Raw genomic sequence first — 24,601 nt, forward strand, 5'->3', positions numbered from 1 at the left:
AAACGCACACATCAGCTTGTTCAGTCTCCGTCCAATGGTTTTTATATAAAGTTACATAAAAGCCAATGGGGCCTATGTCACATGAACGTTCATATTATTTCTTTAGTAGTGAGACAGAATAGCCGAAAAGTAAATAGCGATTACGTAATCAACACGAACCTGTCTTTTGCTTTTGTCGAATACCCATTGAATTTATTGAGTCATTTTTTCCACTCCTCTGGAAAGTTTTTTTTCGTGGGCGTGACACGCCCCTGTCGCAATCATTCCGTAGGGTCCTATTTTTTTTTAAGTAATCACTTAGACTCAGTAAAACCAAGAAATATGATTCTAAAACGTAGTAGTAAAATCCCGAACTAAGTCAACATGCATCTACTATCCGTTTGATAGCAGTCGTAAACGGGTGGCACACGGGGCACGCCCTCCCCCCTACTCACCCACAACTCAAATTTGGCCTTATCTGGGTAAAGTGTTACATTTTATTAACATTCCTTTAATTCGAGGTTCTTTCCTGACTTGTATTATTTCAGAGATTTCAAACAAGATTTTAGGACAGGTTTCAACTAACTTCTCAAAAAAGTGTCATCTATTATCACAGAAATGTTTCCAAACGCCTCTCTCTGTGAGCGTAGTTCCTACACCGTAAAACAGATTTGTTCATTAATCTTCAAAATAAATACACTTCTTTTTCATAAGTTAGTAAAGTACTGTATAGTCTAAAATTGCATGAAGCAACAAGATTATAATCTCTCTCAGTAAAAGAGTTAAAAAATACCTGTCCTCCATACGTCTCTTCAAAAAGAGTGGTGGTTATTTCACTCTTATAGAGGGGTTTCACTCCAGGACAGAGTGAAAAATCACTCAAAAAGACGCAAAGTTCAATCTAAAAGAGTGGAAGACCACTCGAAAAAGAGTTGTCCTTCATATGGCTCTTCACATAGTGCATTGTCACTCTTTTAAATTAAGAGAGTGACCGCCAGAGAAACCTTCTACGTTCTTTTGCCGTTATTTTTCCCAAACAATAATATTAAAGATATCTAAAAGAAAGTAATTGGCGTCAATATTCTTCTGTTCAAAATCATGGTTTTGAGATTAATCTTACGGCGTCGAACCGTGTGTTTCCTTTATCTTCTAAACACATTGAAGCCGAACTGATATACTGTTTGTAGTAGGGTTGCCTTCTTCTAAATGTTTGCCAGCAAATAAGTTGCCATTGTATGCCCAAAAGCTGCAGCATGCACAACCAAAACTCACAGAGCATTGTGCCTACATGACATCACTCTTGGTTTAATCAAACAGCGACTATAGGTATTAGACCTCTTTCGCAAATATCACATGCTGACTGGTCATCAAAATCTCTTATAGTGACATTAAACCGACTATCGTTTAAAAAAAGGGAAAGTTTAAATCTATAACGCTTAGCTTAATTTTATGCTCTCAAGGAAGAAATGAAAAACATTAATGATATGCCCTTAATTATAACAAAAAATAATAGTTTTTAATTTTGTGTTTTATCTGAAACTACTGACATCGGGGCGAATAGATCCTTTCTATGGTGTCAATACTATTTCCGACGGACCATCCGAATAATTCCGCCCACAAAATCCCCCTTATTCTATTTATTGCCAACCATAATTATCGTTAAGACATCTACTCGAACACAGAAGAAGAAGGAACTAGGGGAAAAAATGTGCAGCCCGGCCGACCTGATCTCCGCACTTTTAAAGCCATTGGACCCTTTCGGTAATTCACAGATTTACAAATAACTCACAGGGTTTACAGAAGGTAGTGGTGAAAGACTTCTCTTGAAATATTATTCCATGAAATGTTTTACTTTTTGAGAAAACAATAAAACAATATCAATTCTCGTGAATTACGGATTTATTTTAAACACGTGGGGCGAAATGCGCGGAAGGGTGGGTTTTCCCGTTATTTTCTCCCGACTCCGATGACCGATTAAGCCCAAATTTTCACAGGTTTGTTATTTGATATAGAAGTTGTGATACACGAAGTGTGGGCCTTGGACGGTACTGTTTACCGAAAGGGTCCAATGGCTTTTAAGAAGAACTGTGTCTATAAATTTAAACGTCAAGTTTCATGCAGTCCCAATGCAACGCATGATGACGCGGAACTAGCCGTAGCCGAAGCTGTACGTAGCCGCCAAAGTTAGGCCGTATCCGAATTGGTACGGCTACAGCTACGGCTGTTTCTAAGAGAGTTGCGATATGATGACGCGGAAATCTAGCCGTACCGCCTGTAGCCGGCCGTAGCTAGCTGTTGACGCCCCCGGCCGCAGAGCAATGGCGCCCCGCCCGCGCCGCCAGTCCCTCGCGGGTATAGCGCCACCACTTGTTCTGAAATATCCCACCAATAAGCGTGCGAGTACAAAGTTCTGCTGGTGCCCGATGTCCATTGTGTACGTTCGAATTGTCACAAAGTACCAACTAAAAGTCGTCTGCAAAATCACTGTGTCAATGTCAGACTGCAGTGCAGTGCCAGTAGTGTTATTTGTAAATAAAAACAACATTTTGTATATAATTACTGAAAGAATTAAGTTTTCGGTTTATAACATGAACCACTTTATCTTAGTCTTGGAGTAATTAGTTCGCAAATGGAAGGTAGGGAATATAATGAATTTGTTATTTGTTTAATTTTAAGCAGCTTTCGTTGCGTCGGCCAAACCAAATTCACAATTAAAAGGACGTTGGTAAAACGCGGAACGATTGCGGAACGACGGAATGGCGGAACGCTTTTATATGCGATGTAACAGATTGTATTGCACGTATGTACATACGTACATACATACGTACGTGTATCCATGAAGCATGGAGGTAGAAATATGGAGGTAGCTAGATGGCAAGACGACTGTAGAATTTGCTGCATATATTCCAGTGTATAGAAAGTCTTTGGAATGATACTTTGTACTTACCAGTGCGTTCTTTCATTGGACAACTTGGCATTTCAAGATTATTTTTTAGAAAGGTTCTTCGTGCATGATGACATTATGCATTAACATGGAGCGCTGCTGAACTCCATGGCTGAACTACAACGAGTGTACAACTGTGTGTAATTTGTATGCATGACCCACACGCGCATACTGTGTATGTACATAGGCTTCATCCCCCTATTATGGCTGATTGATGGTGCATTGCGCGAACGAAATATAAAGGGGGGGGGGGCATGATAAATGAGCAAAAACACCATCAAGGACGGGGTGCTCCACCAATTGCAATATACCAAAATATTCTTTAAGGACTCCTCTTTCATAATAGCTATCCAAAATAGTGGAGCACCCCGTCAATGAGGTCGAAAAAATTAGTTCTTTTGGCGGAACGTTTTTAAGCCACCATTAACACGTACAGTGCATTGCGCGAACTGAAACAAAATAAGGGGGTACATCGACGGACAAAAACACCATCAAGGACGGGGTGCTCCACCAATTGCAATATCCCAAAATAGTCTTTGAGGACTCCTAATTCATACTAGCTATCCAAAATAGTGGAGCACCCCGTCAATGAGGTCGAAAAAATTAGTTCTTTTGGCGGAACGTTTTTAAGCCACCATTAACACGTACAGTGCATAGCGCGAACTGAAACAAAATAAGGGGGGTACATGGATGAGCAAAAACACCACCAAGGACGGGGTGCTCCACCAATTCCAATATACCAAAATATTCTTTAAGGACTCCTCTTTCATACTAGCTATCCAAAATAGTGGAGCACCCCGTCAATGAGGTCGAAAAATTGAGTTCTTTTGGCGGAACGTTTTAATGCCACCATTAACACGTACAGTGCATAGCGCGAACTGAAACAAAATAAGGGGGGTACATCGACGGGCAAAAACACCATCAAGGACGGGGTGCTCCACCAATTCCAATATACCAAAATATTCTTTAAGGACTCCTCTTTCATACTAGCTATCCAAAATAGTGGAGCACCCCGTCAATGAGGTCGAAAAAATTAGTTCTTTTGGCGGAACGTTTTTAAGCCGCCATTAATACATACAGTGCATTGCGCGAACTGACACAAAATAAGGGGGTACATCGACGGGCAAAAACACCATCAAGGACGGGGTGCTCCACCAATTCCAATATACCAAAATATTCTTTAAGGACTCCTCTTTCATACTAGCTATCCAAAATAGTGGAGCACCCCGTCAATGAGGTCGAAAAAATTAGTTCTTTTGGCGGAACTTTTTTAAGCCGCCATTAATACATACAGTGCATTGCGCGAACTGACACAAAATAAGGGGGTACATCGACGGGCAAAAACACCATCAAGGACGGGGTGCTCCACCAATTCCAATATACCAAAATATTCTTTAAGGACTCCTCTTTCATACTAGCTATCCAAAATAGTGGAGCACCCCGTCAATGAGGTCGAAAAAATTAGTTCTTTTGGCGGAACGTTTTTAAGCCGCCATTAATACATACAGTGCATAGCGCGAACTGACACAAAATAAGGGGGTACATCGACGGGCAAAAACACCATCAAGGACGGGGTGCTCCACCAATTCCAATATACCAAAATATTCTTTGAGGACTCCTCTTTCATACTAGCTAACCAAAATAGTGGAGCACCCCGTCAATGAGGTCGAAAAAATTAGTTCTTTAGGCGGAACGTTTTTAATACACCATTAACACGTACAGTGCATAGCGCGAACTGAACGAAATAAGGGGGGTATACGGATGAGCAAAAACACCATCAAGGACGGGGTGCTCCACCAATTCCAATGTACCAAAATATTCTTTGAGGACTCCTCTTTCATACTAGCTAACCAAAATAGTGGAGCACCCCGTCAATGAGGTCGAAAAAATTAGTTCTTTTGGCGGAACGTTTTTAATACACCATTAACACGTACAGTGCATAGCGCGAACTGAACGAAATAAGGGGGGTATACGGATGAGCAAAAACACCATCAAGGACGGGGTGCTCCACCAATTCCAATATACCAAAATATTCTTTGAGGACTCCTCTTTCATACTAGCTAACCAAAATAGTGGAGCACCCCGTCAATGAGGTCGAAAAAATGAGTTCTTTTGGCGGAACGTTTTAATGCCACCATTAACACGTACAGTGCATAGCGCGAACTGAAACAAAATAAGGGGGGTACATCGACGGGCAAAAACACCATCAAGGACGGGGTGCTCCACCAATTCCAATATACCAAAATATTCTTTGAGGACTCCTCTTTCATACTAGCTAACCAAAATAGTGGAGCACCCCGTCAATGAGGTCGAAAAAATTTGTTCTTTTGGCGGAACGTTTTTAATACACCATTAACACGTACAGTGCATAGCGCGAACTGAAACAAAATAAGGGGGGTATACGGATGAGCAAAAACACCATCAAGGACGGGGTGCTCCACCAATTCCGATATACCAAAATATTCTTTAAGGACTCCTCTTTCATACTAGCTATCCAAAATAGTGGAGCACCCCGTCAATGAGGTCGAAAAATTGAGTTCTTTTGGCGGAACGTTTTAATGCCACCATTAACACGTACAGTGCATAGCGCGAACTGAAACAAAATAAGGGGGGTACATCGACGGACAAAAACACCATCAAGGACGGGGTGCTCCACCAATTCCAATATACCAAAATATTCTTTAAGGACTCCTCTTTCAAACTAGCTATCCAAAATAGTGGAGCACCCCGTCAATGAGGTCGAAAAAATTAGTTCTTTTGGCGGAACGTTTTTAAGCCACCATTAACACGTACAGTGCATTGCGCGAACTGAAACAAAATAAGGGGGGTACATGGATGAGCAAAAACACCATCAAGGACGGGGTGCTCCACCAATTCCAATATACCAAAATATTCTTTGAGGACTCCTTTCTCATACTAGCTATCTAAAATAGTGGAGCACCCCGTCAATGAGGTTGAAAAAATAAGTTTTTTGGTGGAACGTTTTTCAGCCACCATTATTAGCACGGAATGCATTGCGCGAAATTAAACAAAATAAGGGGGTATGGATGAGCAAAAAAAAAACACTTGTAAAAACACTATCGTGGCCGTTGCTCCACTACGAACTTTTTGTTGCAGTGGTTAATTGCCGTTGATCAGGTGTCATTTTGCAGAGTTGTAATTACTGTTGAAGTAGCTAGAACGAATTTTACTATTGCCTTTATTGATTTTGCTAAATTGAATGTACTGTACAACTTCAGTTTATTGAAATTTAAAGGGTGGACACTATTAGTAATTACTCAAAATAATTATCAGCATGAAACCTCACTTGGTAACGAGTAATGGGGAGAGGTTGATAGTTTCAAACATTGGGAGAAACGGCTCCCTCTGAAGTTAAGTAGTTTTCGAGAAAGAAGTAATTTTCCACGAATTTGATTTCGGGACCTCAAGTTTAGAATTTTTAAAATCTCCCGAAATCAAGTTAGCATCTGAAAGGACACAACTTCGTGTGACAAGGGTGTTTTTTCTCTTTCATAGTATCTCGCAATTCCGACGATCAATCGAGCTCAAATTTTCACAGGTTTATTATTTTATGGATATGCTGAGATACACCAAGTGAGAAGACTGGTCTTTGACAATAACCAATAGTGTCCAGTGTCTTTATAAGTGGTTTAAAGTGTACTGTATGATTTTATTCTTTGAAGGAGAAAGTCAGAACAAACCTGATTTGTGACTTTGCTCTTCTTGTGAGTTGTTGCACTTGTTCTTTCACAGTAACCCATTGACGTGTATATTTGATAACCTTGTACCTAAATTCATTCCAACTGTTGTGATATTGGGTATGTTCAGACAGCGTACTAACTTAGACCCGAACCGGTCTAACTTTTACGAGCAGCGGGGGTGGTCGTAAAAATAAAAACCCATTGCGTTCAGACAGCACAGAGTTAAACCCGATCCGGTTTATCTTCGGTTTTAAGAGGTCAAAGTAGACGCGACCCCGTTGCTCTAACATCCGGTTTTATTCATTAGATTCACGCACCGAGTATGCCGATATACCGAGTGCTCCATGCCCTGGATGATCAGACAGGGCATAATTATTGGATACAAATGGCTCAATCGAACGCGGTAACAGTTTTACCGTTGGGAGGATATGGGCACTTAAAACAAACATGAACACGACTCGAAATTATTTTTTTAAACAAACAAAATATTGATACAAACCGCCGAGAAAACTCACCAAAATATTGTCCATATTCCATGAAACAGAACACGTTTCATTTTTGTGTTTTGTTTTATACCACTGTTTCCGATTTAATAAATACTTTTAGTTTGTACTTCAATCGATTGGAAGTTGCGATCTCTCAAAAGCTGGTGCCGCGATTTTTATTCCAATTCGTTCATAAACACAACTACACACGTGCAAGTTACGACATGTACTTTGCAGTATTTTCCCAACTTCCCAACAACGTGGTGATATTGCTGGCGTAGGGAATTTCCCCTACACACAGCCTCGCGCCCACTGCAGTTCATTCTCCTAGATTGAAAGTACAGCACGCTAGTAACGGTGTCGGCAATAGAAAGGCACATCCACGGGATCGGTGATGATAACTATGGGATATCAGAGAGTGATCACTATGGGATGGCAGCGCTCTACATGTGAGAAGCAATACAAAATATGCTTCTTCGCTGCGCTCGTAGTATACGCATAAAAAACAGTTTCAATTTGTTGTAGGACACTCAACAAAAAAGCTTGGAAAATATAATTTTGTTTCAGAATTTAATAAATCATGGGCGTGGGCCTGTGTTAAACTGCATACACTGATCGAGAGAGTTTCGCCAACTCGGTAAGCGGCAAGAAACTAATATAAATACTCGGTGCTTTTCAGCATCAGAGGCAACAGAAACCGTATACAAGCACTCCGGGTCCCGGGCGTGTGCATTGAACCACACAATGGGTCGTCCGTTGTGAGTTAAAACCGGATGTCATTCTGTCCACACGCAGTGTTAAAAGATAAACCCGAACCGGTTTAGACTTAGACCGCCTCGCTGGACGGTTTAAGTTTTGGGGTTTAAACCCGATCCGGTCTAACTTTATTTGCGTTCACACGCACAAAAGTTGAACCCGAACCGGTCTAAGTGGACTTAGACCAACTTTAGTACGGCGTGTGAACGACCTCATTGAAATATTATAATAATAGTAACCATCACTGAGAGAAGCGTTTCAAAATTAATTGCTGTCCATTGCGTTTTATTTTATAGCAAACTTGTTTACAACAACCTAGGTAAAAACCTGCGACAGACATGTACTCATTTACACAAGTATGTTAATCCTTTCTTGAGACACGATTGTTATTGCTGTCATGCTATAGTGGTATACAACAAAAGCCAATGATTATGTCAGTACAAAAACCTTTGGATCTACATAAAGTGTGCCAAACATTGTGTTAACTGCCACCCGGCGTCAGCAATACAGAGCCAACTCAACGCAAGAGTGTTGAACGACTAAACACTGCGGTCTCAACGAAAGCTAGCTACACCAATGTTGCTCGCCAATGGTGTATCTTTTAATAATTATAGATTGAAAGGCACGAAAAGAATTATATACAATGTTATACTTTTATTTTAATAGAAAAAACGCCTACTGGATGCGGGAGACGCACATGTTTCTCGCTGGTGTAAGCATTCCTTTGTTGCAACAACGGCTATACTATAGCACTGCGGATAAAGAGTTTGATTTATAGATCGAACTCAGGGAGTGATTTTTACCCAACTAACGGGTTAAAAAAAAACTTCTTTCGACCCCATTGACGGGTTGCTCCACTATTTTGGATAGCTAGTATGAAAGAGGAGTCCTTAAAGAATATTTTGGTATATTGGAATTGGTGGAGCACCCCGTCCTTGATGGTGTTTTTGCCCGTCGATGTACCCCCTTATTTTGTGTCAGTTCGCGCAATGCACTGTATGTATTAATGGCGGCTTAAAAACGTTCCGCCAAAAGAACTAATTTTTTCGACCTCATTGACGGGGTGCTCCACTATTTTGGTTAGCTAGTATGAAAGAGGAGTCCTCAAAGAATATTTTGGTATATTGGAATTGGTGGAGCACCCCGTCCTTGATGGTGTTTTTGCCCGTCGATGTACCCCCTTATTTTGTTTCAGTTCGCGCAATGCACTGTATGTATTAATGGCGGCTTAAAAACGTTCCGCCAAAAGAACTCAATTTTTCGACCTCATTGACGGGGTGCTCCACTATTTTGGTTAGCTAGTATGAAAGAGGAGTCCTCAAAGAATATTTTGGTATATTGGAATTGGTGGAGCACCCCGTCCTTGATGGTGTTTTTGCCCGTCGATGTACCCCCTTATTTTGTGTCAGTTCGCGCAATGCACTGTATGTATTAATGGCGGCTTAAAAACGTTCCGCCAAAAGAACTAATTTTTTCGACCTCATTGACGGGGTGCTCCACTATTTTGGATAGCTAGTATGAAAGAGGAGTCCTTAAAGAATATTTTGGTATATTGGAATTGGTGGAGCACCCCGTCCTTGATGGTGTTTTTGCCCGTCGATGTACCCCCCTTATTTTGTTTCAGTTCGCGCTATGCACTGTACGTGTTAATGGTGGCATTAAAACGTTCCGCCAAAATAACTCATTTTTTCGACCTCATTGACGGGGTGCTCCACTATTTTGGATAGCTAGTATGAAAGAGGAGTCTTTAAAGAATATTTTGGTATATTGGAATTGGTGGAGCACCCCGTCCTTGATGGTGTTTTTGCTCATCCGTATACCCCCCTTATTTTGTTTCAGTTCGCGCTATGCACTGTACGTGTTAATGGTGTATTAAAAACGTTCCGCCAAAAGAACTAATTTTTTCGACCTCATTGACGGGGTGCTCCACTATTTTGGTTAGCTAGTATGAAAGAGGAGTCCTCAAAGAATATTTTGGTAAATTGGAATTGGGGGAGCACCCCGTCCTTGATGGTGTTTTTGCCCGTCGATGTACCCCCCTTATTTTGTTTCAGTTCGCGCTATGCACTGTACGTGTTAATGGTGGCATTAAAACGTTCCGCCAAAATAACTCATTTTTTCGACCTCATTGACGGGGTGCTCCACTATTTTGGATAGCTAGTATGAAAGAGGAGTCTTTAAAGAATATTTTGGTATATTGGAATTGGTGGAGCACCCCGTCCTTGATGGTGTTTTTGCTCATCCATGTACCCCCCTTATTTTGTTTCAGTTCGCGCTATGCACTGTACGTGTTAATGGTGTATTAAAAACGTTCCGCCAAAAGAACTAATTTTTTCGACCTCATTGACGGGGTGCTCCACTATTTTGGATAGCTAGTATGAATTAGGAGTCCTCAAAGACTATTTTGGGATATTGGAATTGGTGGAGCACCCCGTCCTTGATGGTGTTTTTGTCCGTCGATGTACCCCCTTATTTTGTGTCAGTTCGCGCAATGCACTGTATGTATTAATGGTGGCTTAAAAACGTTCCGCCAAAAGAACTAATTTTTTCGACCTCATTGACGGGGTGCTCCACTATTTTGGATAGCTAGTATGAAAGAGGAGTCCTCAAAGAATATTTTGGTTTATTGGAATTGGTGGAGCACCCCGTCCTTGATGGTGTTTTTGCTCATTTATCATGCCCCCCTTTTATATTTAGTTCGCGCAATGCACCATCATCAGCCATAGTATAGGGGGATGAAGCATACACAGTATGCGCGTGTGGGTCATGCATGCAAATTACACACAGTTGTACACTCGTTGAAGTTCAGCCAAGGACTTCAGCAGTGCTCCATGTTAATGCATAATGTCATCATGCACGAAGAACCTTTCTAAAAAATAATCTTGAAATACCAAGTTGTCCAATGATAGAACGCACTGGTTAGTACAAAGTATCATTCCAAAGACTTTCTATACACTGGAATATATGCAGCAAATTCTACAGTCGTCTTGCCATCTAGCTACCTCCATATTTCTACCTCCATGCTCCATCACGTAGGTATGGTTGTACGTATGTACATACGTGCAATACAATCTGTTACATCGTATATAAAAGCGTTCCGCCATTCCGTCGTTCCGCAATCGTTCCGCGTTTTACCAACGTCCCAATTAAAATGATAAATTGGGTTCTTTTGCTTTGTAATTTATGATATTGATTGATGTTATTATCATGTATTGTACCAGTATTTGTTTATTCATGACTCGATAACTGCACCTCTATTACAGCATTATTTTGTAATTTTCGGTTGTTCCCCTTGTCACACAACTAAAGTCTTTCTGGTAATTGAATTCCTAATATTGGTAGTTCCTCCATTTTGACAAACTGTACATTCCACTCCAGTCCAGAACCACAGTGCAGTTCTTCATCACCCAACCAACCAAGGGCAAGGGGCCAAGTCGATGCATGATAATTTGTCAAAAATGTTAGTTTGTATTGTATTATTACGATTCACCGCTCACTCCCTCTTGCCGCACACATATCGTCTTGCAACACGACTTAATTTTTCAGAAGTTAGTGAGAACAAGTTCAGTCCAGTGTGATGGGATCACAAGTGTCATCTCACTCATGACTCTCGAATCTACACTCTGCTGACAGAAACCCCATCTTTGTCCCTTTGAGTCCCTTTATAATTTTAGGGTACACATTTGACCTTGATTGATGAGCATTGTAATACAGTTACATGACTTCTTGTTCTTGCAGCTCTCGGTGGGACGTTATTGGCAGATTTTGAGCTTCAGGAGAGCCAAGGACTTCTCTCAACTGCCATGATGATCAACAAAGACAAAGAGCAAGATGAAGCAACAGGTAAGCTAGGCCCCAAAACTTTCATATATTTCAACAAAGTTGTTGCAACAATTGATTGATTTGAACACTGCACAGTTTTTCATATTTATTTTTTATAAAAGTTGGCCCCTTGCACTATAATAATAATAACAAGAATGATTATTATTTAAAAAACACTTTCCATGTCACAGACATCACAAAGCGCTGTACAGTTAAAACCACTTAAAATACAGTTTTAACTAAGTTTAACTGGATTGCTTTATGGTCAAATTGCGACTACCATTTTACTTTTCGGTTAATCCTGCTGCCTGGACTACTACTCAAAATAGTCACAACCTGTTTGATGAACCAATACACCGATCCATTAAGCCAGGCCCAATTATCATTGACCAATCACAACCGCGAAATCTGATCACCATTTGAACCGTTAGGTGATCTTTGCACTAACGGTGATCGGGTTTCGCGGCTGTGATTGGTCAACTGGTAAGGAGGCGGGGCGTAATGGATCGGTCTATTGAGTTGATCAGTTCTATCACAAGACACCATAAATTTACTTTCGAAACACAATCAGACATCAGTGACACAATCCTTCAATCCTACAGCGCAAACTTTACTATTGCGCCTGCAGCAAACTTGACACAATGCACCTTGGGAATTCAAACCTGGGCAACTAGTCAAGTTGTAAATATCTCTATCTGTCAGGCCTACCAGTTGGCAGATCTAATTCTTTGACATTGATCCATCAACATGTCTTAGCTCTGATGGTTCTAATGGTTTTGGTTTTGAGGTTCCAAACCCCAACTTTTAATTTGTTCAAATTAAAATAAAATACTAAATTACACATTACTTAGATTGCACATTACATAATTGGTTTTTGCCTTCAAAACAGTTGCTGCCAGTGTACACTTTATGTAATTCACCATGCATATACTGATGACAAACCATAGCAGTTTGAGATCAACTGGCCATCTGGGTCACAAGAAAATCGTGAAAACAGATTACCCATTTTGCACGAAAAAAATGAATAAAATGCTCACTGAGTGATAAACGAGAAATTTGTTTTATTTATTTTTCTCCTTAAATCTGACATTTCAGACAGAAATATTTCAAGATAATTTCTTTCATCATCATCATTTGATCGTGTATTATATATATGCAAATCTGTGATCTTAGACAAGTTTTTTTCCTACTGATTCTGTAAATTAATTTCCTTGAAGTCCGATCCAGTTTGGAAGAGCTGAGTCATTCTTAATTTGAACAACTTGAACAAAGTGGCAATCCGTCAATTCAAAAAGACTACAAGGATGAATGTCTGTTTTTGTTGAATATTCATGGCTCACAACATATAACAACACTTTGAGTACACTCTACTTTTACACGTATACTGGGCCATACAAAATAGGCGCTCTGTGTATTCTTGACAAATAGATGATTATTTTTGGCAGAACCATTGAGCAGTTAAAGATTGAATACCTTTGGTACACTGTTAAAGACCAGTCTTCTCACTTTGAGTATGTCAACAACTGCACAGTACAAAAAACCTGAAAACTTGAGCTCAATTGGTCGTCGAAGTTGCGAGATAATAATGAAAGAAGAAAAAACCTTGTCACGCGAAGTTGTGTGCTTTCAGATGCTTGATTTCAAGACCTCAAAATCTAATTCTGAGGTCCCGAAAACATAGACATTGAAAATACTTCTTTCTGGAAAACTACGGTACTTCAGAGGGAACCATTTCTATTCTATCCACCTCTCCCCATTAGCCTACTCGTTACCATAAGGTTTTACGCGAATAATTATTTTGAGTAATTACCAATAGTGTCCAGCCACTGCCTTTAAAGATTGAATACCGATGAGCACAAAAAGCCACGGCTAATAATTGACAAATTTGTCTGATTAAAACTTCCGTCATGGCCACTGCAAATACAGAGGAAGAGTAGAGGAACCATAAGTGGAAGGGAGAGGGGGAAGTTGGTCCAAGGAGCCACATATAAAAGTCTGTACTTTCTTGTCATGAGAAACAAGTTGCATGCGTTTTGGTGGATCGTAACCAACAACTCAGAGATGAAATTTTGGGCCTGTTAAGTATTTTGTCACTGGGTGACTTCTAGTGTGACTAGTGTCAAAGTCTTGATGTGAAGTATTATTCCATTGTTTTAAAGGATTTAGATACTTTTGGTAACACAATTTTACACAATGTCCACAGATTTACATTAAACTTACACCGTTTAAAGATAATGATAGTAGAAAGCGTACATTAAAATATTAGTTGCTGAGGTGCTGTAGTTTTTGAGAAATGAGTAAAACAATGTCAAGAAAATACGTTTTTACATGCTAAAATAAATTGCGTCTCATGATTACTGAGACAAATCTTTTTAATGACATTGTTTGACTCACTTCTCAAAAACTACAGCACTTCAGCAGGTAATATTTTAAGGTAAGCTTTGTACTATCATTATCTTCAAACTGTGTAAGTTTAGTGTAAATCTGTAGACATTGTGTTTTTTGTTCTACACACAGCCAAGACCCTTTTACGGCCCCACCTTTGATAAAACTGAACACACAGCTCAGGCCTCAAAATACCACAGGACACTCACAGCAATTGGGGTGGTGCTTTTGCCATTTTTTTGCCTTTCGCAAACTTTACTTTGTCCTCATAAAAGTGCCCATATACCAAAAGAAAATTGCAAAATTTCCTTCAAGAACAACGTTCAAGCCTGACAGCAAATACAGATTTCATGTTGCTTAGTATTTTGTGTAATTGATACTTTCTAATTTCAGAGGACCCCTGTAGTCTGGAGCAGTCATCAGAGAATCTCAATCAAGAGAACAAATCTCCACAGATTGATTTTCTACAATTTCAGAACAACTTTTTTGAATGTATAGAAGAATTGAAAATATGCAGGGTAGGTAAATGTTTTACATTGTGTGCGTTTTCTTTTTTTTTAATGGTTTTTGGGGTTGGACAAAGAATTGACTAGAGTGGGGTTCGAACCAACGACCTCCGGATTAACGTGCCGGCGCTCTATCAACTGAGCTATCTAGCCCTATATTGGCGGTGTCCCTATTTTGTCAATATCTTTGTTCGGGGGTGCCAGTCAGAAGCCATACAACCGTTAACTGCCGTGTAGCCAGGGATCACACAGCAGTTATTGCGTAGCTGACATTATCAGTTCCGCTTCTGCGGTTTCCACTATTTTTCTAGCATTACTTTTCTGTGATTAGCAAGTTTTTACAGGCTTACAGGCTTCATGAAGTTGGGCCCTGGACTCGAACCCCCTCTGCTGGTCAGAAACATCTGAACTTGAGCCCAGCACTTGACCGCTTGTTCTGATGAACATGCCACTAGCAGTATTGTAGTTTGTGGATGACATCCATTTTATAGTATTGTAACACCCGTTTCAGACAGGCGATCCAAAGTCACGCCGAACCAAATTCTGAATTACAAATACATGAAAAGTTTGACAGCTGAAACAGTTAGGAGCAACTGGTTGAGCTAGAAGTTGAAAAATCGACTATTGCAGTTGGTCGGAATGACTCTGGAGTGTCTTGCTTGGTTTCAGACGTCGATCTTGAGCCGAACCTAATGTTAATGTAGTGTTAAGTTGGCCTGTTTAAAACCAAAATTTAATTGGGTCCACCCAGTGTCACTCCTAATCTATTTGGTTCGGCGCGACCTTGGAGCGCCTGTCTGATGAACCAGGTGTAACTCTTCAGAGAAGAAGTTCTGGATCTAATTAATTACAATAAGTTCTTCTTATTTTACAACAGACCAGAGAAGCTGAGAATGATGTAAAGATCAACCAGTTGGTTTCTGCACAACATGATTATCATCAAACCATTGTAAGTCATCAGTCTAAGCTTTCTGTCCGTTAATTTGTAGGGAGGGTGGGGTGGGGTGGTGCGAAGTCAGTGTATTTTGTGTTATAAAAATATAGACTAATGTCAATATCTTTGTTTGGGGTTGGCAGTCAGAAGCCAGTCATTAACTGCTGTGTAGCCAGCGGCCACACCCAAATTAGGAAATGGGAATTTTGAGCCTGACGTTATCGATGTTGTTCTTTACCTCTGCTATAGAATGAACAGAAATCCAAGATGAGTGTTTTATTGGAGAAGCATTCTGAGGAGCTTTGTGAACAGAGAAGGCTACACGAGGAAAACATACACCAACTGGAAGCAGAGAAGGTAAACAGTGCTCTTATGCATATAAGAAGTTTGCTGTGACACCTCGGCCCAATTTCATAGAGCTGCTATTAGCACAAACATTATTGCTTAGCATTAAATTTCTTCCCTGAATACCAGTAACAAGCGATATAGATGTAAATTTGGTTGGTAATCCTGTTTTTATCAAGGAAGAAAATTCATTCATTCAGAGCATTTTTTTGTGCTCAGCAGCTCTATGTAATTGGGCCCATGTAGTTGAATCTTTTTTGAGAAATATGTGGCTCTGAGAAGAACTAATGGAATCAATGATTCAGACAGAGTAAACTCTGTCTAATGTCAGGAGACCAGTAGTCATGTGACGATGGACAGTATAGCGTCTGAAACATGGAATACATCAGTTCTTTTCAGAACCTTCACCAATCACCCAAAGAAGGTGTCACTACAAATGTGTTGGTTCTTGTATTCCACCAGGCAAACCTTTGTGTGGTATTTAAAATGTTCTTTTGATTAGTGACTTATGAGCTACTAAACAAATGTGCCATCCCATTGTTGGTCCCTTTTTGCACAGTGAAATAATGAATGAAATGATTGGTACATTGCTCAATAATCTAATGGAGTGAGTAAATTTTAGGTCCAACTATTCATTTTTCTATTTCATTTTTTTTTTTTGGGGGGGGGGCAGGGGATCAATGTATAGAACCATTCAATTTATTCAACTTCTTGGTCTCATTTTTTTTTTTCAGAGAGGAGGGGGTGGGCAAGCGTTCTGACTGGGCAAGGGGTTCCTACACAAATCATTTGTCACAGGGGCACAAACAGTAAACCTACTCGGATCCTGGGGCTAAAATAGGTAACCCCATTCACAGGCAGTAAGTAGGATCCACTTGGAGCCCGGCTGGTAGAGCAGAATGCACTTCATTGTACATACCCAACATTTTACAAAGCAACTATGGTTATAAGTGTCTTCATTGGGTACTACAAGTGTCATGACCGGGAAACGAACCCACATTCTGCTGCTGACAACACCAGAGCCCAAGTTCATAGAGCTGCTTAAGCAAAAAATTTTGCTTAAGCAAAATAATCCATGCTTAGTAAAATCAGAATACCGGCCAAGACTCCACTCAATGTAAACAATAGCTCAATACCAGTCACAAGCAATGTATATGGCATGACATTTTGGCCAGTAACCTGTGTAAAATTAGCAAGCTATTTTCGTGCTTATCCAAATTTTTTGCTTAAGCAGCTCTATGAAATTGGCCCCAGAGCTTGGGTTTGAAACTAGACCACTCAACCGCGAGCAAAAAAAACACCAATATGAGCACATGCATCATAATTCTGTATGGGTATTTTTAATTGATATAAGTGCAATTAATTCTCATTTCTTTTATGTAGAATAAACTATCCCTGGCATCTGAGTCTATGGTGAAAGAGATGAAAGAATTGAAAAATGACATCAAAACTTTGCAGGTAATGTTTAATTACAAGATTTACTTGAAGACACTTGACACTATTGGTAATTGTCAAAGACCATCCTTCATAGTTGGTGTATCTCAACGTATGCATAAACAAAAATTATGTAAAATTTGAACTCAATTGGTCGTCGAAGTTGCGAGATAATAATGAAAGAAAAAACACCTTTGTCACACGAAGTTATGTGCTTTCAGATGCTTGATTTTAGAACCTCCAAGTCTAATTATGAGGTCTCAAAATCAAATTTGTGAAAAATTTTGTCTTTCTTAAAAATGTTGTTACTTCATCAAAGGGAGCCGTTTCTCACAATGTTTTATACTATCAACACGTCTCCATTGCTTGTTACCAAGTACATTTTTATGCTAACAATTATTTAACACAGGTCTTGAAATTAACTATATGGGCCTAAGACTTCGACATATTATTATTATTATTAAATCTTTGTGAATATTTTTTTTACTGTACAAAAGTATATTAATTTTGGTTTTTACCCATACACCGATGTGTGTTAGCACTGTATACTCAGTACTTTCCCGAGTCCTGTGAAAAAATATTACAGGCATGTTACTCGGGTGGGATTCGAACCCACGACCCTTGTAATTCTAGAGCAGTGTCTTACCAACTAGACTACCGAGGTTGCCCGGCAGCTAGAGGCAGTTCGAATCCTATAGAATTGCAAGGGTCGTGGGTTCGAATCCCACCCGAGTAACATGCCTGTGATAATTTTTTCACAGGACTCGGGAAAGTACTGAGTATACAGTGCTAACACACATCGGTGTATGGGTAAAAACCAAAATTAATATTCTTTATCCCCGATGCAAATTTAACATCTATTATGTACAAAAGTACTTATAAGTATCTTTCAATCCTGTTAAGTGTTGAAGTACACTGTACATACATTGAGATAATGAGACATATTTTCGAGGTGTTTGTTGAACTCATTTTAATTGAGGTCTTGTATATTAGATTCTGGTCCAGTAAGATTTTTCAGCTACAATCCCTCAAGGCCCTGTAACATAACCGTGAAGAGGTCTGTCTGATGCATTAATCCAGAGGTTGTTGGTTCAAATCCTCCTCTAGTGAATTTTGTTTTGTTTATCTGCAAATAATGGACTTGATGTGATAAGCAGCTATACGTTCTATGGCATCCATAGAGAAATGTTAAAAAAATTCGTTTGCAAAATCTGAGACGGAGCCTGCCAACCTATTAGGTGAGTTGGCAGGGAATGAACCTTATTAGAGAAACTCATTAAAGACACTGGACACCTTTTGGTAATTGTCTAAGACCAGTCTTCTCACTTGGTATATATCTCAACATATGCACAAAATAACAAACCTGTAAAAATTTGAACTCAATTGTTCATTGAAGTTGCGAGATAATAATAGAAGAGGAAACACCCTTGTCACACATGTTTTATACTACACACGTGTAGCAACATCTCTCCATTGCTTGTTCCTATAAGTAAGTTTTTATGCTAACAATTATGTTGAGTAATTATCAGTACCTTTAAATCCGAAAATAAAATAAAATCTTCTTTTATTTTCAGCTGACTAAATATTCCCTTGATAAAACAATCAAAGACCAAGACCAGAGACTCCAGATGCAAGGGTCTGTTCGCTCGACCCATCTCTCCAAGATGACCGAGCTGGAGATCTTGGGTAGAGACATCATGAAGCAGTATAACTCAGTGGCAGAGCAACTAAAGAGGTTGGAGGTCAATGGTAGGTCGGAGCTTGCATTAGAATGGTGTATTGTTCTGTTCAAGGCAGTGGACACTATTGTTATTACTCAAAATAATTATTAGCATAAAACCTTACTTGGTAACAAGTAATGGGGAGAGGTTGATGGTATAAAATATTGTGAAGTAACGTAGTTTTCAAGAAAGAAGTAATTTTCCTCGAATTTGATTATGAGACCTCAATATTAGATTTTGAGGTCTTGAAATCAAGCATCTGAAAGCACACAACTTTGTGTGACAAGGGTGTTTTTTCTTTCATTATTATCTCGCAACTTGGACGACCATATGAGCTCAAATTTTCACAGGTGTGTTATTTTGTACATTATGTTGAGATACAGCAAGTGAGAAGACTGGTCTTTGACAATTTACCAATAGTGTCCAGTGTCTTTAGGTAAATCAAATCAAAAATATAATTGAAAAAGCTTTTTAGGGAGGGTACGTATACCTTTGGCAATTACTCCAACAATTAATGACCGTAAAAACTTACTGTTGAACTCTTATGTGAGGGCGCCCTACTGAAATGACATCATGTACGGAGCTGTTGGCAAATACCCACAAGCGCTTTGAATGAGGTGCATGCTGGTCTAGCTAGCGATCAAGTTGAATTAACTTTCCGGCACTTAATTTCATAAAGCTGTTACTGTTAAGCAGCAAATACTACTTGACATATTATTTCTTTGCTAGGCAAAAATCGGCTGGGACACAGTCACAGCAATGTAAACTTACTGTTATTTTGGCCGGTAACCTGTTTCTGTTAGGCTATACTTTTTAGTGCTAAGCAAGTTTTTGTGCTTACAGTCTTGTAATTAAGTTTTGCCATAAGCTTTGGTGATATCACGATATTATCGAATATCACGATATTAATGTGGACACGATTTCGATATCGGATCGAATTGGTTTTAATCGCGATATATCGATACATCGATTTAATATCGCGATGTATTTGCTAGCTGAGACATCTTGCACCCCATAGGTTTGGAGTAAAACCAGAAGAACAGGTCATTAAAACACCTCTCTTTAGCTAGGACTGTCTCTTCTACAACTTTCACTTGGAGTTTTAAGACTGATGATGTCAAATTTCATTAATCGCGATTATTTTGAATATCGCGATATATTGTCGGCGATATATCGTGAATAAATAAATCAATATCGCCCAAGCTTACCTGTGTAAGCTTATCACTAATGTTGGCAGTCTCTCTATTTTTCCAATATCTTTGCTTGGAGTGCCAGCCAGAATCTATTTAAACTGTTATCGCCACCGATCGAAACCCTTTTGGGGGGGCTCTCAAATCTGTCTAATATAGTGCATTTTGAGGCCCTACAAAAAAATAATTAGCCTTTTTGAAATATGGTGGACACTATAGCATTACGTCGTTTGGTTTTTCTGTACATGTATATATCAGAGTTCCCACAGCATAATATTTAGTGTTATAGAGTGTCGCCCATACATCAAAATGGCTTGTAAGCTTGACGTTCTCTTTTATCTCCTTTTTTTGTTGAGGTGCACCCCGTGGGCATCATCTTCAGTACAATGACATAATAACTACCTGTCTTTTTCTTGACCTGCAGTCAAAGAAGCCCAGGAACTCAACTCCAGACTTACGTTCATCAATGAACACCAGTCTTGCTCCAGTCAATTCTACAAGGAGGACTTGAAAACTAAGACTGATGAACTTATCCGCCTCAAAGCTCTTCTTGAGGGGAGACCAAACCTTGAAGGAGTTGAAATGAAGAGGGTGCAGAGTAAACTGAAGCAGTCGCAGCAGCAAGTTAAACAGGTAAATTCATACAAGAAGTATTTGGAATGATAGTATAATCATTCAAATATCTCGGTTTTGAGAAGGCATTTTGAAAGTTACAATTTTGTATGGAATAGTTTGTTAAAATATTGTCTTTCAATACAGTTAAAAGGCACTGGACATTACTGGTAATTACTCAAAATAATCGTTAGCATAAAAATTGGCTTGTTATAACCGGCAATGGAGAGTTGTAAAAATCAATGTGAGAAACGGCTCCCTCTGAAGTAACGTAGTTTTTTAGAAAGAGATAATTTCCTGTTTAAATCTCGTTTAAATCTTTATCATTACCCACAACACTCCAACCCATCCTTTTCCTGTGTTTTTTTCCCCCTTTTTTCTTCTAATTATCAATGGTTTTGTAGTTTTTTAATTTTTTTTTGTCTTTCAGAAAGAAACTCATTGTAGGCACCTGTTGGAACAGCTTGAGGCAGCAAGAAGAACAAACAAGGTGGGTCTCCCTAAAATATGGCCGTAATTATGCTAAATATTGTTTTAGTATAATTTGTTTTTACCTTACAATGATGTGTTGGGTTATAACAAGTTATATTCTTACCCCTTCTTTATAAATGCAAAACTACCAGTCTTTATAATTATAGTGATTTAAAACTACCAGTCTTTATAATTATAGTGATTCAAAACTACCAGTCTTTATAATTATAGTGATTCAAAACTGAGTGAGTGAGTAAAAACACTTTCAGCTGGCAGACTGAAATTGTTTCAAAATGTTGTCGCTTGAAAGAGAAAAAAAATTAGTTTTTAAATAAGAAACTGAATTGAAAATTATTAAAACTAATATTAATTTTTGTTGAGGTGTTTATTAATGTATGAAAAAAATGAAAGGTTATCAATTGTGGTTAGTAACAGTTTATTCTTGTTAATTGTTCCTACTATTAGATATTAACATAATATGTTAATATCTATGTTAATATCTATTAGCCTTTAAAAACTTTTCTTGATTTTTTTTTAACAAATCAGTCACCAAAAACTGATGTCTAAAATGGATTATTTACCGATTGGAAAATCTAGCGCTAGTTTAGAATAATGACTGTTCCACCCAGTGAGTAGCAATGTAAGGAAATATAATGTTAAGACACAGAGGAAGACAATACAAATTTCTTCCCCCATGGTTAAGATTACCAAAACTTGAGCAGCTTTTCGAGAAAGTAATATGTTAAAATAACCAACAAGTTATTCTTCATCATTTGGAAAATCTTACGCTCATTTAGAATAATTTTTGTTCCGTGGAGTGATGAGCAGCAGGAAGTAGTATATAGTAAAATAACCAAGACAGAGCTTAGAGGTGTATTACAGAACTGTACCCTGGCACTAAGCACTAGCTTTAAAAACTTTAGACGGAGCCACCAATTTGGATATATACAGGCTTAGTGTACTCGGTGTAAGTATCATTGTGTTTTCCCAAACGGCTAGACCTCGCTGGAAGCCCTCGCTAGATCTCAACAGCTAGCGGAGAGGCACCTTGTAAGCAGTGATAAGAACGCTGAGCTTGCCTCGTCGTTGTCAATGACCGTTGGGAATCTTAAGAAGGAAATCATTCAACTCAATGAAGGTCTGCGCAGAGTGGAGGAAGAGTTACGCTTGGAAAAACAAAAGAAAGTGGAGACTGTGAACGAGTGCCAAATTCAGGTTAGAGACTACGTTGTTACTTATTTTTATTTATTTGTTTGGTAAAACAAAAAGAGCAATACAAACTACAGGAATAAAAAAAACACCAAGGACAATAAGCCAATGGCACATGCCTGGATAACTAAATAACTGTGACTCGGAAGCTTCTTTTAAGGACACTGGACACTATTGGTAAATGTTAAAGACCAGTTTTCCCACTTGGTGTAGCTCAACATATATAATAATAATAATAATAATAATTGGGGGGGCTAATCATCCTTACTCGCAGCTAAGAGCTGAATTGCAAAGGACGCGGCTACAACGTGTTCGAGAAGCAGGCATGCAAGGGCGCATTCAGCTGCCAGCCACATCAACCCATTATGACCACGGAGCACAGCCAAGATCGAACACAACATATGCATAAAATAACCGACCTGTGAAAATTTGAGCTCGTTGGTCGTCAAAGTTGCGAGATATGAATGAAATAAAAAACACCCTTGTCACACGAAGTTGTGTGCTTTCAGCTCCTTGATTTTGAGACCTCAAATTCTAAATCTGAGGTTTCGAAATCAAATTCGTGGAAAATTACTTCTTTTTCGAAAACTACGTTACTTCAGAGGAAGCCGTTTCTCACAATGTTTTATACTATCAACCTCTCCCCATTACTCGTTACCAAGTAAGGTTTTATGCTGATAATTATTTTGAGTAATTACCAATAGTGTGTACTGCCGTTAAGTCCAATGCCACTGGCTACATTGGAATATATAAAAATACAAGTAAATTGTTTTCTGTATTTGTTTCATTCCACGTCCTAGCATCACAAATATCCACGTCCTAGCATTATAAATATTCCTTTCTTATTTAGTTTTGCAAACCTGTTTTCTTTTTACAAAAAAGGCTTGTTTAGTAGTGTATTTGATTTTAAACTTTTCTTTGACATAATTTCAGTGTTAGTCCTCTCGTTTGTTGAAACTCTTTGCTCACAAAACATTTCAGCATTTGTGCATGGTTTACACCAAAAACCATCCATCTAAACAAAATACTGTCTCTTTGTGATTCAGTATCTTTTCAAACTTAATGCTCCCAGGAATCTTTTAGATTAAAGAAATATCCACCTAATCCTAAAAACTGAACCAAGTCTTCACATATCCCTATTTTGTTACTGTCCCAGGAGGAGTCTTTAAAGACCAAGTTAAGAGCTAAGGAAGATGAGAACCAGGGACTTATCAAGGACCGGGAACACCTTGAGGAGCTGAACAGCAGTTGGTCCAAGAAAAATAATGACTTGATTCATGAAATACAAGACCTCAAGGTATTCAATTTATTCATTTATATTTTATTAAACCACCAGGCCTGAAATTACACGCAGGCCCTTGAGGCCCTGGCCTTCATTGCCCCTTGTCTTGGCCTTGGTGCCCCTTCAAAAAATTTCCAATGGTTTGGCCTTTGCAAAATTAAAACTTCCTTCCCTTAAAATATTTACAAAAATAAAATTCCTGCCGTTGATTTCATAAAGAGTTAGGACTCGTCTTGTCTCAAGTTAGGACGAGTTACTCTTCTTAACTTAGGATTAATCTTAAGGTCTGTATGCTACAGTGCAGATTTGGGGCTCGTCCTAAGTCCTAAGATTAAGTTATGAAGAGTTTTGTGAAATCAACGGCAGTTCTGAAACCCAACAGCACAATTAGCACTAACAACAAGATGGACTCAAACAAGAAGTGAATGTATGTTCGGTTTTAGATGTGGGAGGAAAACCCCAAATGGGGAAACCCATCGCAGCCTGGTAGGGACTGAGAACCCAATCCACATGCAAGGCTCCGGTCTGAGGTGGGACTCGAACTGGGGTTCATCACAGAGGTGAAAGGAAGGAAGGAAAACTCTGTGCCAACCTGATACTGAAAAATAGAGTGTGTACAAAAGATAGGACAGGCAGTGATACCTCTAGTTATTAGTTTTTGACAAAGAATATTGAAAATGCTATAGCACTGCTAGGTAAAAATTACACAATCCTAATATATTTAGATGCCAAGTGTTTACTTGCAGTGAACTGGGCCCAATGCTGTAAAGCATTTCTTTGTTAAGGCACAAAATGAAGGGAGGCACCAGTTGCAAGAATGCAAAT

General features: G+C 39.0%; 1 protein-coding gene across 1 annotated transcript in view; it reads left to right on the forward strand.

The window, feature by feature from the left end:
* Window positions 1–2,473: 2,473 nt before the first annotated feature.
* Window positions 2,474–24,601, forward strand: part of LOC139949488 (uncharacterized) — a 30,878-nt gene continuing 8,750 nt past the window's right edge. The window contains exons 1-11 of the mRNA XM_071947854.1: window positions 2,474–2,615; window positions 11,604–11,708; window positions 14,466–14,590; window positions 15,456–15,527; window positions 15,762–15,869; window positions 17,241–17,315; window positions 18,866–19,040; window positions 20,627–20,835; window positions 21,245–21,304; window positions 22,285–22,500; window positions 23,651–23,791. Coding sequence (XP_071803955.1) covers window positions 2,609–2,615; window positions 11,604–11,708; window positions 14,466–14,590; window positions 15,456–15,527; window positions 15,762–15,869; window positions 17,241–17,315; window positions 18,866–19,040; window positions 20,627–20,835; window positions 21,245–21,304; window positions 22,285–22,500; window positions 23,651–23,791 — 1,293 coding nt within the window. The 5' untranslated portion in view covers window positions 2,474–2,608. The remainder of the gene's footprint in view (window positions 2,616–11,603; window positions 11,709–14,465; window positions 14,591–15,455; window positions 15,528–15,761; window positions 15,870–17,240; window positions 17,316–18,865; window positions 19,041–20,626; window positions 20,836–21,244; window positions 21,305–22,284; window positions 22,501–23,650; window positions 23,792–24,601) is intronic.

This window comes from Asterias amurensis, chromosome 17, assembly GCF_032118995.1.
Source record: "Asterias amurensis chromosome 17, ASM3211899v1".
NCBI classification, from domain to species: Eukaryota; Metazoa; Echinodermata; class Asteroidea; order Forcipulatida; family Asteriidae; genus Asterias; species Asterias amurensis.